The sequence below is a fragment of the Fusarium solani genome (genome assembly GCF_023522795.1).
Source record: "Fusarium solani strain SB1 chromosome Unknown bctg00000010, whole genome shotgun sequence".
Classification (NCBI taxonomy): Eukaryota; Fungi; Ascomycota; class Sordariomycetes; order Hypocreales; family Nectriaceae; genus Fusarium; species Fusarium solani.
In genome coordinates, this window is record NW_027072147.1 from 827,475 (window position 1) to 844,051 (window position 16,577).

At 49.6% G+C, this 16,577-nt stretch overlaps 6 protein-coding genes across 6 annotated transcripts; 1 reads left to right on the plus strand and 5 right to left on the minus strand.

Moving 5' to 3' along the window:
- Positions 1-1,517: 1,517 nt before the first annotated feature.
- On the minus strand, positions 1,518-4,199 carry MRS44_014317 (uncharacterized protein; the record flags this gene model as incomplete). The annotated part of the gene is made up of 4 exons (XM_065618363.1): positions 1,518-2,203; positions 2,430-2,867; positions 3,196-3,690; positions 4,178-4,199. The coding sequence occupies 4 exons, from the start codon at positions 4,197-4,199 to the stop codon at positions 1,518-1,520; spliced, it is 1,641 nt and encodes a 546-aa protein (XP_065474435.1).
- A 1,203-nt stretch (positions 4,200-5,402) lies between these two features.
- Positions 5,403-7,417, plus strand: MRS44_014318 (uncharacterized protein; the record flags this gene model as incomplete). The annotated part of the gene is made up of 4 exons (XM_046277352.2): positions 5,403-5,458; positions 5,514-5,591; positions 5,639-6,252; positions 6,300-7,417. 4 exons carry the CDS (start codon positions 5,403-5,405, stop codon positions 7,415-7,417), a joined length of 1,866 nt encoding a protein of 621 aa, XP_046127555.1.
- Positions 7,418-7,617: 200 nt separating this feature from the next.
- Positions 7,618-9,188, minus strand: MRS44_014319 (uncharacterized protein; the record flags this gene model as incomplete). Its single annotated transcript, XM_065618364.1, has 2 exons — positions 7,618-8,285; positions 8,339-9,188. The coding sequence occupies 2 exons, from the start codon at positions 9,186-9,188 to the stop codon at positions 7,618-7,620; spliced, it is 1,518 nt and encodes a 505-aa protein (XP_065474436.1).
- A 907-nt stretch (positions 9,189-10,095) lies between these two features.
- MRS44_014320 (uncharacterized protein) lies at positions 10,096-10,980 on the minus strand (the record flags this gene model as incomplete). The annotated part of the gene is made up of 2 exons (XM_065618365.1): positions 10,096-10,253; positions 10,299-10,980. The coding sequence occupies 2 exons, from the start codon at positions 10,978-10,980 to the stop codon at positions 10,096-10,098; spliced, it is 840 nt and encodes a 279-aa protein (XP_065474437.1).
- Positions 10,981-11,549: 569 nt separating this feature from the next.
- Positions 11,550-11,996, minus strand: MRS44_014321 (uncharacterized protein; the record flags this gene model as incomplete). The annotated part of the gene is made up of 1 exon (XM_065618366.1): positions 11,550-11,996. One exon carries the CDS (start codon positions 11,994-11,996, stop codon positions 11,550-11,552), a length of 447 nt encoding a protein of 148 aa, XP_065474438.1.
- Positions 11,997-13,957: 1,961 nt separating this feature from the next.
- On the minus strand, positions 13,958-15,697 carry MRS44_014322 (uncharacterized protein; the record flags this gene model as incomplete). Its single annotated transcript, XM_046277351.2, has 1 exon — positions 13,958-15,697. One exon carries the CDS (start codon positions 15,695-15,697, stop codon positions 13,958-13,960), a length of 1,740 nt encoding a protein of 579 aa, XP_046127552.2.
- Between the last annotated feature and the right edge of the window lie 880 nt (positions 15,698-16,577).

The window sequence follows — 16,577 nt, forward strand, 5'->3', positions numbered from 1 at the left end:
AGGCTTTTGATCCTGATCAGCGAAGCCACCTAGCCCAAGCAACACTCGTATGGCCTTGGTGATGATGTCAATGTCTCAGACTTCGAGATATTTATTACCTTCTTTCCTCCCTGCAGGAGTGGCCTTTTTCTTCCCTCTCCATCCACCAACATCTCAAATAGCCTCACCGCCTTGATCAAATCACGTCAGTTTGGTGAGACCCTGATTCTATTCTAGATAATGCTAACATCTGTGTCCTTACAGCCGAACCACTCACTATGTAGGAACTAGTCGACAGCCTTGACGAAGGGCTTCGGGCTTTGCCTTCTGAAAGAAGAGGCCATCATGACGGCGCTCGAAGTTACCCTGGGGTCTACGACATCAATGACTTGGGTAAGAACTCCGATCAAATTGGTGTGAAGATCTGACTGATGATGCTCGTCGGTAGAGAGTGAGGGTACCGAGCTTGACATTTCTCCCGAGACCAAAAAAACAGGATGGTGTGTCTCACTTTGTCATCTCATTCATCTACATTTGATGCTCATATCCTTCCAGGAAAATCAACAAGTCTTCGGTGACAGTCGAAGACCCGTCCATTCTTAAGCTTCATCTGACAAAACCCCCGGTCAAAAAGATCGACTTGCATTTCCCCCTGGGCGAGGAGGTTACGGCCAGAAACTTGAGGGGAGTGACTATCAAGGACGCACTCGACGCCATTCACAAGGCTGACAAGAAAAGTGTATAATGCTCTCTCCACCAAAATATTCGCCGGGTTACTGACACACGGAGTAGTCAGATGATGAGCTCGACAAGCCTTACTTGGCTGGCTTCGAGTGGGATAAAGGAGGAGTCCTGGGCGCGGCTGGTTGTTCACCTACAAACCCAACCCGCCGTTTATGGATTTGGAGGCGGGAAGAAGAAGCGGAGAGACGACGAGGACGATTATTAAAGAAGGATGCATGAGTGATATTCTTGACGACAATCATTCTGTCAAAACGGTCAACACTGCACTTTTTGCATGTAAGCTTATCACTGCTATCCAGTTTGTTTGAAACCGCATCTTAACTATCAAATCTGTTCTCATGAAATTCGACCATCTGCTATGGATGAAGGGAAAGAGACAATTTCCTACCCCTGGAGCCCGACAGGCTAAAGGCCTTCACCAGTAGACCCAATCTTCTCTTGGCATTGATAGGAGAACCCGCTATCTGGAGTCTATCGGAAGGCAGTTTCTACCATTACTTGGCATAATTGATGCCGAACGCACATTGAACCTGCGCGAGAAAGACCAGAGGCTGAATATAAGTGGCACCTGCAGTCGACGATAGAGGCAAAAGTGATTGTGATTGGGAACTGTTTTATGGGGTACGGAGATTAACCAAGTCAATAGATGCTGCATATTGTTATTATAGAGTGGAATGAGGATGTTTTGTATGGTACAGGGATTAAAACTATCGCCGAATGTGTTCATGCTCAATCGGATAATCCCATTTGGAAACTAGTGACCCTGAGATGAGTTTGATGACGTGTGTACAGAATCACGCCACCCAAACCAGTCCTTGCTCATCGCGCACTAAAGATTCTTCTCTAATGATGCCCACCCCGAGCCTTTGATATGTCTTGTAAACATGCCTCCCGTCTTTATATGTGGGCGTGACAAGCATAGTCGTAGCAAAGTCTCTCTGAGCCAGCTCGCCACTCTTCAGATCATCTTCCTTTTCAGTGTCGATCCGACCAACACGGATACAAAGCAAGTCGATGCCAGCCTTCTTGTATTCACCATCGTATCTGAGCCACCCAAGGAAGTTGTCCCCAGCTATTATCTTGCAGTTAGAGTTGCCGTCAGGCTCGATGATGCAGCTGCCAGAAACTTGGTACAGTGGAGCTATAAGCAAGAAGCCTGACTCTCTGATAGGGGCGAGTTGTCCGGCGTTAGTGAGTTTGATGTCCTCATCTCCCTTTCCCGCGCAGTCGAATTGGATCGAACCTGAAAAGGAACCTGGCAAGAAACCATAGTTTATGGCTCCTTCGTAAGCCATCCAAGACCAAGACGGCACATTTTCTTCTGGAAAATCAATCGCTTTCATTCTCTTCTCTCCTGAACGATGCCAGAAAAGGCTATTGTAGAATGACATGATGAGAATCCCATACAAACTTGCCGTCTCGTACGACTCTGCCAATCTGGACTCAAGACCAAGAATGCCCGCAGGGCGATCCCTGCAGTCTGTGATATCCAGGGTCGCGCATTGGGAAAAACAGGTCTCGAATAAAGAATCTTCCCTTGGAGAAGACTCCCCTGTTTCAAACAATCGCAGTTGAAGTTCTTGTAACGAACTCTCTGACCTATGAGAGACCGATTTAGTGATGTCCCACGACTCAGGAGCCCAAGCGTGGCCTGGGGTACTTACGAATCCTTGGGCCCATGGCTTCACACCAGATATTCGACCTACACTCAAAGTATGTTTGTTGGGCCACAAAATGAATAGTTCGGCGTGATAGAACTCTTTCCTGAAACACCCATGCCCGTTTATTCAACGGGCCTTGAGCTACATCCTTGTCGAAATCATTTTCCGTTTCCTTGATGTACACAGACAGTACAGGGTTTGAATCGCGATCCATAAGTTTGACAGAGCTTTCGGCTGACCTATCAAGGAAACCCTGGTTACAGTCCTTCGCTGAAGCAGCAGCAAGGGTACAATGAGCGTAGGCAAAGACATTCTCCATCTTTGCCGACTCGCGGCGCCAGTCGCTGTCGTTGCGCTGGATGATGCAGAGCGAGTCTATCCAGAGGTACTTGACTCCAAGATTCCAAGTAGTAATGACAGCATGCTGAAAAGTTTTCGGCAACTCAGAGTATGGAATGTCGTTAAGACTCTCGTGGAAGTTATCTACGGTTGTACAGAACGTATCGATGCCGCCCCAGCGATGAGACAAGGCGATTTATCGCGGCGAGCTATACTGGAACTCTTCCGTCTTAATAAGCCGCAATTTGAATCTATCTTCGGAACGAGTGATGTGAATCAACCGAGATGGTAAATAATATGGACGGATGTCGCGGCCGCTGGCGCTTGATTCATCCAGCCATTTTTGGATCAGGCGAAAATACTCTTTACTTCCCGTCCGATGGAGGATGGCGAGGGAACTTTCTCGCTCTGCTGCGAACCTGTACTATCGTGCCAGTTTCCATGGCGCTCGAAACGGTGTTATTTGGTGTACCTGTTCGAATGACCAGTCTTGGTGATAAGATGCCATCTGCTGGTTTCACAGACAGAGAGATTTCGTCGCCTTGGGAGGGGATACTGTTCTTAATATGTCGAAATATCATGCAGCAGAGGCGGAACGGGTTTACATCCAGATACGAAGCCTTATCGTACAGCTTGTAGCTTTGCTCCGACAGAAGCAGCTTTCCAACAGGAATCTTGGCACACTGTTCACACAATGCCTCCTCCACTGATTCCTCGTGTTCAGCCACGACAATCGACGCATCAGGCAGCTCGCGGGGGAAGGAGTATTCCCGGGTCGAGTAAGGTGGCAAACTCTGCCAAATCCCGTCTGGTTTTATCGGTAGAGTACCACTGGTACCAATGTCGTCTGGCTCGTCTTGGTAGTATAGCTCGCTTCTAGGACCCCAGAATTCGGCGTTTGGGCGTGTCTTCTTTCTTTCTACAACTCTCCACGCTAGCAGATGAATGACAGGAAGAAGGGAGTCGGCTGTAGGAAACTAAGAAAGATCACATAATAAGAAAATTTAATGGCTGTCATTACAAGTAAGAGTCAGCCTAACATTGAGGCTGTTGCTATTCAGCGACGATCTATTCCATGGGGATATCTTAGTGGGCCAACAATGCAGATACACGTGTACTGCACTAGGAAACTGGATAATCTGAGGGGCAGTGTAGTGAGACGATCACACCTCGCTTACGGATGCATCGTCTAACAATTCAGCCGATTTTAGGGTCCTTCAGGGCGAGGCATTTTCGCATTACATAGGCTTAATTACAATACTAGTAAGTGAACGGGGGTGAGACCTTCGCCTATGCCTAGGGAAAAGGCGCAGCAAAGGCTTCAGATCTGACGTACACGGTTTGGGTTCACGGCTTGCGCTTTGGCGAAACGCCAATATGACACACAGCGTATCAGCCCTACTAACGGCCATGGAAGAATCAGGCGCCCAAAATTAGCTGCAAGGAGGGCCTACACTTAAGAGAAAATCTGATCATGGCGCATCAAAACAGAATATAGAAGAGTACGGCAATAGACGCGCCAAGATGGACCCTCGGTCCCATCTGCTTCCGAATACGGGTTTAGATGCTTTACACCATATCAAAACTCATTGTTCAAGCATTATACAATTGGCCATCCTGCAAGTTTAGCGCATCCAATGCTTCAATAGTGTAAAGAGGTCTAGAGAATGAATAAAAGCCACAGCAATGCACGCGCTGCCCACCTCAATAATCATCTACTCGGGTATCGAACCCTCTCTTGTCGGATTTCACACGAGCGGCACTGGCATTGGGGCGCTAGTCTTGGCATGGCTGGCAGCGTGTGTGATGGATTGCGGAGCTCCTGGTAGCCCAAGTCAAGAAAAAAAGAGACACCAGGACAAGCACATCGGCTTATGCTCCTCTAAAGATCATTAATAAAATATAAGAAAATAGATAAAAAGAGCTCGAAAGTATTACTATGATAATAGTATTTCTTTTTAATGTTTTGTATAAACTTATTTACTATACCTGATATGAGTGAGGTAATACCCTATACCGTTCTGTTGTCTCGTTTATTTCTTGGCCGGGGTGCTGGTCGAGATAACTTGGAGTTTCGGATAAACAGTAAAAGTCCGATTTAGCACGGCCTCTAAGTCAGATATGAGGCCTCACACATGTTGGTAGCTCCAGAAATCGAAAAAAAAAGGAAGTCGGAGCTTGAAAGGATCCCGTTAATTTTAGCTCTCCCCACTACGAACAGATATCTGGTGATGATATCGTGAGGCTGGATGGGGAGACCTTGAAGGACAATTAAGCAGGGTTATATGAATCAGATAGTCAGCGAGCTGCCACCAGCTTTGGACAGACGCCTCGATAAACATGCCAATGAGCCTAATAGGGGAGATCAATGAAATTTCAGTGAAAAAAGTCTATTAGAAATTTAGGTAGGAGCCTTCTGCATCATCACATCATCGCCAGCTATCAAGATGCGACGTCACATAACGTTCGTCTTTGTAAGACAAATGACTGCATATTTTTGTCACTTTTCCAACGGCCGAGGCTCAATTGATCCATGCACATGCAGATCACGCGTTTAAGACGTCAATCGGCATTCCGCGGCTGCCGTATTCTCCGTCTCCGAGAATAAAACCAACACACTCACCACTCGACAATTGACACGTAACTGACGACTTCAACACCAGGTATTGTATCGCCATCATGAGCAAAGAACCAGAGGAGAGGAGGTTTTTCAACTATCCCGAGCCAAAGAAAGGGTGCAGTGCACACTGTTCCCCGCATTGGTGGTCTTGCAGCTGACAGTGCTGCTAGGCCAAATGTTCAATATGCCGTCGAGAGGAGGCCCAATCCCGTCCTCACGGGGCCTTTTCTTGTTGTCGCCGCCTTCTTGTGAGTCCTTTGACCTTGCTCCACCAACATTGACTCACATTTCGAAGGATGGAATGGATCCGGTTCATCCGTGAGATGGCTTGGCACAATGCTGGCTTTTCCGATCTCCGGAAGATCTTGCCCGACCTCATGAATATTGAGCCACGTTATGATCCCACCATTGTTCCGCTGCCTATTTCACAGTCGGAAGTTGAGGCTGGCGGTGAAAGGGTTCCGCTATCAGCCACCGAAGGCCTCTCGCAGTCGCAGAAGTCTCTCAAGCTGTACTCGGTGGCCGATTATCGTGCCAAGTACCTCTCTGGAGAGCTGACCCCTACCGATGTGGTCAGAGCCATCCTACCTCTTATCCGTCGCGATGGCGGCCAACCGGGCAAGCACTCCATCGCTTGGAGGGAAATACAGGTTGAGAGAATTCTCAAGGCAGCCGAAGAGTCCACTCAGCGGTATAAGAATAAGCAGCCTATTGGACCCCTGGACGGCATTCCATCAAGTATTAAGGATGACTATGACTATGATGGATATGCGACGAGTCTTGGGTCCGTCAATGATTATTCTGAAGAGGCCGCCGATGGAACATCATCGACAAGCTGGGCTGTCCGTAAACTTGAGGAATCGGGTGCCATTATCATTGGTAAACTGCATATGCATGAGTATGGTCTGGGTAAGTCGAAATATTCCTTACTTTATAACTATCATTGACGAGGACAGACACCACTGGAAATAACCCACACCATGGCACGCCTCCTAACCCATTTAATCCCGGCTATTACACTGGTGGAAGCTCTTCTGGCCCAGCCTATGCCGTTAGCAGCGGAATCATCCCTCTTGCTCTTGGCAGCGATGGTGGTGGCAGCATCCGTATTCCAGCGTCGTTCTGCTCATTATTTGGACTCAAGCCAACTCACAACCGTATTACATGCTGGCCTGGTCCGAACCACTCCCCAACTTGTGCAGTACAGGGCCCTCTCGCCATCGATATGGAATCTCTAGTGGCCGCCTACGAGACGATTGCAGAGCCGCACTCATCAACTCAATACCCACCATTGGCCTTGCAGCCATCACCACCTGTGACAAAGGTCCTCGGTATTTACGAAGCATGGTTCTCCCGCGCAAAGCCCAGTGTACAGAAATTGGTCCGTGGCCTTGTCGACTCCTTGGTTGCTCAGCATGGTTACACTGTTATCCCTATCGAAATCCCTTTTGCCGCTGAAGGCCAAATGGCTCACGCTCTCACTGTTCTAACTGACGCCTCAACGTTACTTGTTGACACTCGGACCATTACTCCTGCCAACAAGATTCTGCTTTCCCTAGGTCGCACTACCCCGTCGACAGACTACCTTTTGGCGCAGAAGCTACGGAACTTGATTATGCAGCATCTTGCGTACCTCTGGAAGCAACATCCCGGGATGATTATAATTACACCAACGACATCTTGCGCAGGCTGGCCTGTCAAATCTGGCCAATCAGAGTTATCATATGGTCTCAACGACGGAAGCCGCACCTTGGAAAGCATGGAATACGTTTGGTTAGCCAACTTCTGCGGCCTTCCGGCATTGAACGTGCCTGCTGGCTATGTGATTCCCAATGGCAGCAAGGGGGCTGGAGAAATCGCCACCAAGGATACTGAAGGAATGGTGCCCGTCGGGCTCATGGCAACGGGCGAGTGGTGCAGTGAAGATGCGCTGTTGCGGTTCGGTTTCGATGCTGAGGCCGCGGGTCAGGATCGACGCTGCAAGCCTCCCATTTGGGAGGACATTATCTCGAGAGCTGAGACGGAGGCCAAAACCAATAAGGCTGTTGGGAACGGCGTCAATGGAGATTTATGAGGACAATGATAGTCAGGCAATTGTAGAGACTACTAAACTAGCTACAACGAGAAGAAAGAAAGAGTGAAACAGCCTTTGGCCTCCTGCCAATTTCCAGCTATTCTTGGCCAATTATTCGGTCTCTTGTTACCGATGTTCCACTCCAGAAAAGTAAATTAGTGACTTCATCTGAAAATGCATCTTCCTTTGCCATTAAACACTTAAATAATGGCCAACTTCTCTCGCTGGATTGAATCAAGCCACGTGCATGAAATATAAAGGTTGTACAGAGAGCCAATCCTCTCATACTCCTCAGACCCTGGCCGCCTTTGCACCAAAATACCTCTTGCCACCATCTCTTCTTGGGGTTCTTGGGGATCAATGTCCGCGATAGAGATGATCACGGCCTTGTACTCCTCCTCACGGCATGATTCCTGATCAATCTCCAGCTCGCCACACTTACGGAGGTTGGATCCGCCGAATGCTCTAGACTTCTCAACGAAGGTCAAGAGAAGTCTTTGTTCGCCCTTCATAATTGGAAATATGCGTGACTCAGAGTGATATGGGTTCTCCCCATCTAGACACTCGTCGTATTTGCACCGCCCCATGGATATGGACTCAAAACCAGCCGTCTGAACCACTTGTCTGCTGCGTACCAGCGGTATCATGCGGCCCTCCACCACAAGTCGACCGCTCTTGACCTCTCCAAAAGGGCAGCCAGGGGTTAAAGGAAATACCTCGCAGCTCACAACTCTTAGATCCGTGCGCCATCTCCTGTCCCAATCCGTATCACAGATCCCAGCAAAGGTGATGGGGCTGTCTGTAGTTGCCCATGACCATGAGGGCGCCCGGTAAGTAGACACGTGTGGTGCGTATGATAATGATATAGCTTCCCACATTAAGTTCCGGGGAAGGTCTATCTCCCATAGCCCTGCGAGATACGTGGGCGATGTGTTTCTTGGGCAAGCTTGTGACTCAAAGCTTTTGCTATCGCTGACATGGCGGGTAGCTTGTCCGAGGGGAGCGTCAAAGCTCGTCGAGAGTAAGCAGAAACAAGCTCATAATATTCGTCCATCAATCTGAGTAAACCCATGGAGATGCTAGGGTCGCAAGGAGGAGTAGGAGAGTGAAGGATGGGGTCTATCGTCTTAGCCCTGCGCAGCACATCGCGGACATAAGATAATTTGGACGTGCTAAGACCTCGAGGGCATTTCCAGCATATCCCTTTCTCGCCGTAAACCAGGCACCTCGGTGCCAGAGCCTGCTCTTGAAACGTCCAGCCACGAGTGGCCAGGGGACTTTGCGACCACATCTGTTCGAATGACTCCCCTGGGGAATAGCATCTCATAGATGCCATGACAGTGGTATAATCCTCAGGATCGGAAAAGACCTTGAGCTGAGCCTCTTTTGGGTATAAAAGAGAAGGCTCTTTGTTGAGAATTCCTTCGTTGCTGTTCTTAGACGCTGCAGCGAAGAGGGCTAGGGTGGAATCGCGAAATATGGGACCCATGTTGTTCAACTCTTGCTCCCAATCGTCTCGAGAGTTTTGAATAATACATAATGAGTCAATCCATAGATACCGGATGCCCAGGTTTCGCGTGATGGTAATGGCGTCTCGAAAGGTAGCTGCCAGTGACGAGCAAGGAATTGAGTTCTGGAACGTATTCAAGTTGCCCGTTTCCAGCACAAGCTCGATTTTGCCTCCCCAGCAATGGCTCAATGCAACATACTTGGCCCTTGTTCCTTGAGAGCAAAAGAGGCGAACTTGGTCATTCTGGGCGTCCACTGGCATGGTTCCAACGTCGATAACTCGGGTAGGAAGAATTGGCGTTTGGGTTGGCCAGCAACCGTTCTTCTCACAACGATGAAGCCACTGATTGACTGTGGCAAAATTGGATGCTGAGCCGAGGGTTTGATCTTCTACAGTATAGTTGACCGAAAACGGACTTAGCTGAGGAATACAATCTAGATGGAGATTCCCTGTTAGCCTCGAGGCATGATTGACGGTTATGGACAGCACTGATACCTTCTTTTGCTATCAATCTAACTCTCAACTCCGCAAAGCCATCTGGGTCCTCGACGCTTGTCTCCCCCACGCAGAAGCCGATGGTGTCAAGCACTTCAGGCGGCTTAAGGGAGTCGGCATTCCCATGTTGCAGCTCTATCCATACCTTCACATCTGACCGTTTAAGATTCCTGGCTTTCTCGTAGAGACTCCACCGCTGAAAGCATTCAAGAGCCAGCCGGCACATATCGCAACCGGCAAGCGCCGCAACTTCGAGGTCGCCGAAGGAATTGTGATGCTTGTAATACGCCCGCCCTCGTTTGGCTTTTTGACGTGCGAGTGCAACAAGTGACTCGATGGTCAACTTGGAGCAGTAAACACATGGATTTGACATGGTGAAGAGAATGGTTGAAAGTGCTCATCTGGTTGAAAATGGTGAAATTATCAGCGTCTGGTCAAAATTCCCGCCACCTGTCATCCACAGCAGGCAGCCACACGCCGTGGCTTGGGATGTCATGTTTCTATTGGCCTCCAAGCTTATGAGTTGGCACTCAGCCTCGAACCTCCACTTCTCAGAAGAGAGACATGTGAGTCCCGTTTGAATGTGTTTCGTTCAAAGCATCCATTCCGATAGCCATCGCTCCGATTCAAGCGCGAGCTCTTTTAGATTCTGTCAATATCTACACTTTAATGCTTACGTCCGGTTATTAATCTCTTCAAACACCCGAACGGCATCCGCAAATCCCTTCTCCCTGGCCAAGTCAAGGGGAGATTTACCATCCTCGTTCTTCACGTTGGGATCCGCTCCCCTACCAACCAAAAACTCAACCTTGTCCATGTTTCCAGTCTCAACTGCGCAGTGGAGTGCCGTGCCGCAACAGCAACCAATCCACGTACATGAAAATTCCATCATGTATGGGAACGTGAGCTTGTTGATGGGAACACCGATCTCGTCGAGGAGATAGGTCATGGTGTCGATTTGAAGATCCCCTTCCCTGTGAGCAGCCTCGTGAAGCGCATTCGTCTCCTTAAAGTCGACTCCGTACTCTCGAAGCAGTTGCATGACAGCAGGTGAAGCTGCTTTTCCAGCCAAGTGTGGGATGTCATAGCTATCATCGACATACATAGCTTTGGGATTGGCACCAAGTTCTAGTAGCCCACGAACGCATTCTTCCTTGTGTATGAGTCGCCTGTATTTCACTGTCAGCACAACGATAGACCTGTTATCCGAGGAAGCGTACCCCAAGAGCGGAGGTTCAGAATCACTGCCGAGGTAGCCGTCAATCCACCATCCGCTGTCCATATGGGCCTTGATAACCCCCCAATGACAGCGGCGAGCAGCTCTCACGAGGATGTCGGTTTGGAACATCAGGCCCATGTTGAGCAGGTATCCAATTACCTCAGAGTTGCCTTCGTTGGCCATCTCTCTAGCCACAGAGACGAACTCGCGGTGAATGATTTTCGGCCATCGAAGGACTATCCTTCCAGGTGGTCTCAGCTCCTCATCCTTCAACCTGTGCCATCGCTCAAGCTCCTGCCGCAGGCGTGGCATGTCTCTATCTCTTGCGGCGTCGAGCATTTTGGCATGAATCTCTTTCTCCCTGACAGTGGGCGCTGGCTCAAGTGGTACATGAAACATGTTGCTGCAGTGCGGATTCCGACGAGACGCGTGCTCGGGGGTTGCAGGTATGATATAGCATGCCGTATTTCAACAATGAGACTGTTTTCGGTTGAGCCAAGTTGTGCGAAGTGCTGACGGGAAAAGAAATGTCGCTTGCTGCTGACTTTGAGAATTTCGCCAGTGGCCATAGGTCACGTGCTGTCATGGTCTCTCTTACACCTCTCAATCTGGTGATGTGTTGAAAGGCCCATGGCTTTTCTTCAAGTAATGCATCCGTGAAAACACCCAACTTGGTATTGGATAGTTGGCTATTACTTTAGTGTGGCGAAGAATTTGTCGACGCAGTGAGGACGGTGAGTGTTTGGTGCAGGGATTGCCTGCTGATTTACTCCGTACATAGGTCAGAACTGAATCTTAGCCTGATCCTGAAAACCACAACACCTTGGTCTTGACATCATCCACTGCAACGGCCGCCGGACCCCCCTATGCGTCCCCTGTATTTACACCGATACGTAGTGCATATCCATTCACTCCCCGCTCCGATCACATTCATAGCAGCCAAGTTCATAATAGGTTCCGGCACCTACGCGTGGCGTGGCTGGAAGGAAGAACTCGCTGTCATCCATTTTCTGAGGAAAGATGTAGCAATACGGGTACGGGGGGCTCTCGCGGGGATCATAAAGCTCCACGTAAAGTGACACGCAGCCTTGTGTCTCTGCGCACAACTTAACGCATGCCTCCAGGCTTGCCGGACGATACAGGATGGGGAGGTTTCGTAGGTATCCTGAGCGCTGGACTCCCTTCTCGCAGACTGTGCCATCCGGAGCCGTAGCAGCGGGCGTGTAGGCTGGGCATGGGAGGGTTGAAGTAGGTTCCGGAGACGACGACGTGCTTGATGGTTTGCAGACGCTAGCATTGGCCAGCGAAGAAGCCAATGCTAGGAGGGGAACGGCGATAAGTTTGAGCGAAGGCATTCTTGCAAAAAAGGCTTCAAGGTTGGGTAGAAAATGAAGCGGTAATTATTGGTGTCGGTGCAAATTGTGGCGACGCGTTGGCACGACGCAAGATGGAGTTCTTATAGTTGATAGGTACCCCTGCGTAGATACCGAAATGATAATTACTGTTTGTTGTTGGTTAGTCGAGCTAGGTCTTCATTAAAGACTATTTGCTTGGCACCGGGCTGACCCAACTTGAAAAGGCAAGGTGAAGAAGAACTATTGACGCCACGCCTGACGCTTCCAATAATTCCCATCCAAATTGCCTGAGTCCCCACTACTCAGCACCTGTCAACCTGGCCTGGGTGGGCTATTATTGTCTTTTTTTCTTTCACTCTAGCCACGTTGGCCCTAAGACCGCTGTCAGGAGGTTGGAGGCTCAGATTTATATGCTCGGCTGTGTGAGCCGTCTTTCTATTCCTTGTCTGGATCGCACGGAGGAATCTTTGGTCTCGTTGTGAGTTGATACATTATCTCTTGAGGAATGAAGATGGCTAGGGCGGTTTTCAATGTGCCTTTATATAGCATGAACGGCCAAGAGTCCGCTACGGAGATTTTCACAAGTGCCATTCCCAAGGTTGCGTGGGTCGTCTTATATTTCCCGTCCGGAATTGTTTTTGGTCGCTTACATGTGTCCAGGGTATCCTGGTGGCGCATGGCACGCTATGCAAAAGTCTAATGGCAGTTTGAAAGGGTGAGAAAATGGGGGGATCGTGAGACAAGCATGATGTAACTTTAAAAGGATTTTATTATAAAATAGCTAGGAATTATCCGAGGCCCTCCTTCAACAGAAGACACATTGCGTTCTCAGAATCCTTATTGTTATTGCACTATGGCCAGCTGCTCAGTTCTACTACGGCGAGACACAAGAGCTCAAATACCCCCACGATCTTCCCATCCCAAACACCTCCCTGACACCCTCGCCCTTCAAGCTAGAACACTCGATATACTTGTAGGCACTATTCATCCGCTTCATTTGCTCGCCTATATCCGGAGTCACAATTCGACTTTCCCATCTTCATATCCCCTGTCGTGACAGTCCTTTCTTATTTTAACCAGGATGATGGGGACAAGTGGGTGGAAGTGGTCGATCTCTGGCAACCACTACACACAAAGTGACCAGTATCTAGTCGGGTGAGATTGATCGGATTTGAAGAAACTCACAGCCAAACTTACCCTCTCTTGAACTCTGTCTAGTGAATCCATTGAGTCGATCGCAAAACAGACGACAAATACGTCTACTTTCGCCCATTTTAGTGGCTCTAGGTGGCTATATTCAGAGACTCCGGCCGTATCCTACAAGTCTAGCTGCGCCGTTGTACTTGGACCATTCTTGCCGGCTACACAACACTCGTAGGTCCCGGGCACTTGTTCGAAGGGTACGGTCTCGAAGTTTCAGTCAGCCATCAATCTTATGAGGCTTTGCGGCCCCGGCCAGCACATACCGTTTGGGGAAAGCTCCCAGACAAAGCCGCGCGGAGGAGTGAAGTCTTTCCGCAGCAATCCTGTATTTCCTCGTCAGACCACTGATGGATGTTCCGTCCACCGCCTCTTTGAGGCTGGTAATGGCGTTGAAAAGGCCGAAGTATTGGGCATACTTTCTCACGGTATCATTCTCGGTAGGCATGATCCACTGAACGATGCATATTTCGCCATCTAGGGTTGGGCTTAAATAATGAAAGGAAGCCTCGGCGGTGATTGAAAGTAGTAAAGAGATCAGCTCATGGAGGGGTACTAGAACCACAAGCCGGACCTTAATTCGCCCGTCGAGAAAAAAACTTGCGAGAATCAGTATAATCTCTCGCTTCTTAAACTAGCCACATGTATCGAAACTTCTTCAACCGACTCTTACATAAATATGAGACCAAGGTTAGACCCTCCTACTTATAACGGTCAAGCGATGCTCTGTTGCTACTTGTTAACGTAGACCAAAGTTCGCCTTAGATGAGTACAAAGCTCTCGGGCGAGTCGACATCGCAGCCACTTCCACGGCGAGGAAAAGCATATGTGAACATATCCCTATCCTTTAGTTTCCTCACCACTCCCATCGCGATGATAGCTGGACCTAGAAAGCTGAAGCGTCCTGCTTCTGTATCCGGCCGCAAGATGAAAGGCATCTCGGCACCAGACGCATGAATCATGATATCTCCCTCTCGCACCAGATGCGACACAAATACTAGGCAGCGATGTTGAGATATATTGTACTCTTCGATGACATTGCTGTTCCTGGGTTCCAAGGCTGCCCAATTGTACGAGCAGCGCTTCTCAAGAATCTTGTATACCTCTTCGATGCCTTTGTTGCCTTGATTATCGGGCATCCACCAGTCATGGCTCGAATAGCAGCTCTCCAGTCCAACCCCTGAAGAGTAAGATCCCAAAATCTCGGAGTTGAACTCCCGGTGCATTCCGCCTTTCCATGGACTCTCTGTTGAGGTGATAACTCCAATCCGTGCTCCCTCGAGACGCAAAAGCCCATCCTCGTCATATGCCTGCACTGGAGGCGCCGTATAGGGCATGTCAAAGTGGAATACGCCGAATCGAAGCATCAAGCGGGTAACGTTTTGGCGCAGATCGATAGCCCAGGATGGCAAGTCCTGTTCGATGGCATCTCTGTCGTAGAAGATCTGGAGACTGGCAAGAGTCTGGCTGATGTTGATTGTGTGCTTCTGGAAGCTTTCGAATACTGCCGAAACCGATTTTGAGTAATCAATCTCCGGGAACCCTTCTGTAACGTCGTAGGACTCCTTAGTCATCTCTGCAATGATTCCGAGGACAGCAAAGACCTTGTCTTGTGGTAAAGTCGCTTCATATAGACTGCTTCGCATAATCATCCTGAACCAAGCTTGATGAAATCCGCCATCCTCAGTGTACATGTCGCTCTCGCAATGCTGTTTGAAGAAGACGTATGCTCTCCTCGCGCTCAAGGCTCGTTCCCGAGGGTCGCGATGGGGTCTGAACGTATCCCGAATCTCATCCATGTCTGGAAGCAGGCGATCCATGACAAACTGAAAGTCTTCGAAAGAACATTCCTGGCTTCCACAGGCCACGTGGACTTTGTGAGCCGCATGTACCTCTTGTCGGGTCCAAGTCCGCTGGAACCATGGCTTGGTCTCGATGAGCTCGGTCGCTGCTCTGCGTGCTCTTGGGTCCTCGACCCCTCCACGAATGCCACCCATACCCTCCGTGCCGTAGGTCTTGATCAGGCTGAAGAGATATTCGTCATCATTAGTCGCTTGACCCAGCCAGACAACGACCCTGTACGCCTTGAGATAGATGCTGAACATCATCCCCACCTGGCCTGCTTTCTCAACTAGGTCGTTTTGATTGATGCAGATAGCATCTGTCCACAACACTCGAGGTCGTTCCGGGAGCCGAAGCTGTCTCAGCGCCGCGAAGAGATTTGCAGAGATCCAGAACGGTAGCCCATTTACCAAGATTCTCTTGGTTGGCTCGGGATCCCCCCAAGTGTACGACAATGCCTCGTACCCAGCCTTCTTGGAGCTTCCCGCAACTGTTGCGCCTGATTTCTTCTTGAGGTCTACCGTGAACAGGTCGCATTCAATCTCGACTTCGGAGTCGGTCGCAGAATGAACTCGAAGCGCTCTTGTCTGCCGAGGGCTCAGTGGTTGATATACCTGGCGCTGTGCCCCAATTTCGCCTTGACGCTGGGCTGGATCCATGTTGGGCATTGTCATATCGGAAGGGGATTGTAGCTCATCTCAGGCTTGCGGTCAAACTTGAGCGTCTGAGAACGATGTTAAGGGGAGAAGAGAGGAGGTTATGAGCTTTCAGATCACCTCTGGTTCGACATTGGCTGTCAGCTCCCCACTGGAATCGGCACAATAGAACACCGAGACCTGGAAATTAGATACTGACAGTGGAGACGGGTCCCTACAGGCCCGCCAACACCTTTCGGAACGAAGCTTACGGCTTGGCTTGGACCGCATTGGTCGTTAGGTGATCCGAGTGTTGGGATGACCTTGCGTTTTGAGGTCCTGCGTGCAAGCCGGGCTGTCCCACAACTAGGGTCTTTTCTATGAGGATGATTCTATGGCACCTAGATTACTCGAAATGGCACAATATAGATACGGATTCCGAGCCAGAGATGTTATCTCAGCAGGCGCTTGCGCCTAAAGCAACCCCGCTACGGTGCTACCTACTCCAGCCTCCTCACACTCGTCTGCGTCCACTTCGACGGCAACGTACAGCTATTCAGGCCCCATCCAAGCCGTTGTTATCTGGTGCGAGGCCGAGAAAATCAAATCTCCGCCTTGGTCCGCCATTACAATCACAGCAAATCATGCCGTTTTCTCGCAGGTCGTTCCTCCCATCTCAGGGCCTCATTGAGGTACCGCTAGCCCTCTACCGCGACTCCGTGTTGGAATGAGGATAGAAATAAGGCAAAATCACGATGCTCGTGAACGACCATAACTAGCATGAGGCAGCAGGCTGCTGCCTATGATATTGGAAGACTGAATATAGGTATAAGAGGCCGACCCTCGTCGCTCCCTTAGATAGAATTAAGCAGCGCAATGAAATCTCTTCTGATCACACCCTCCG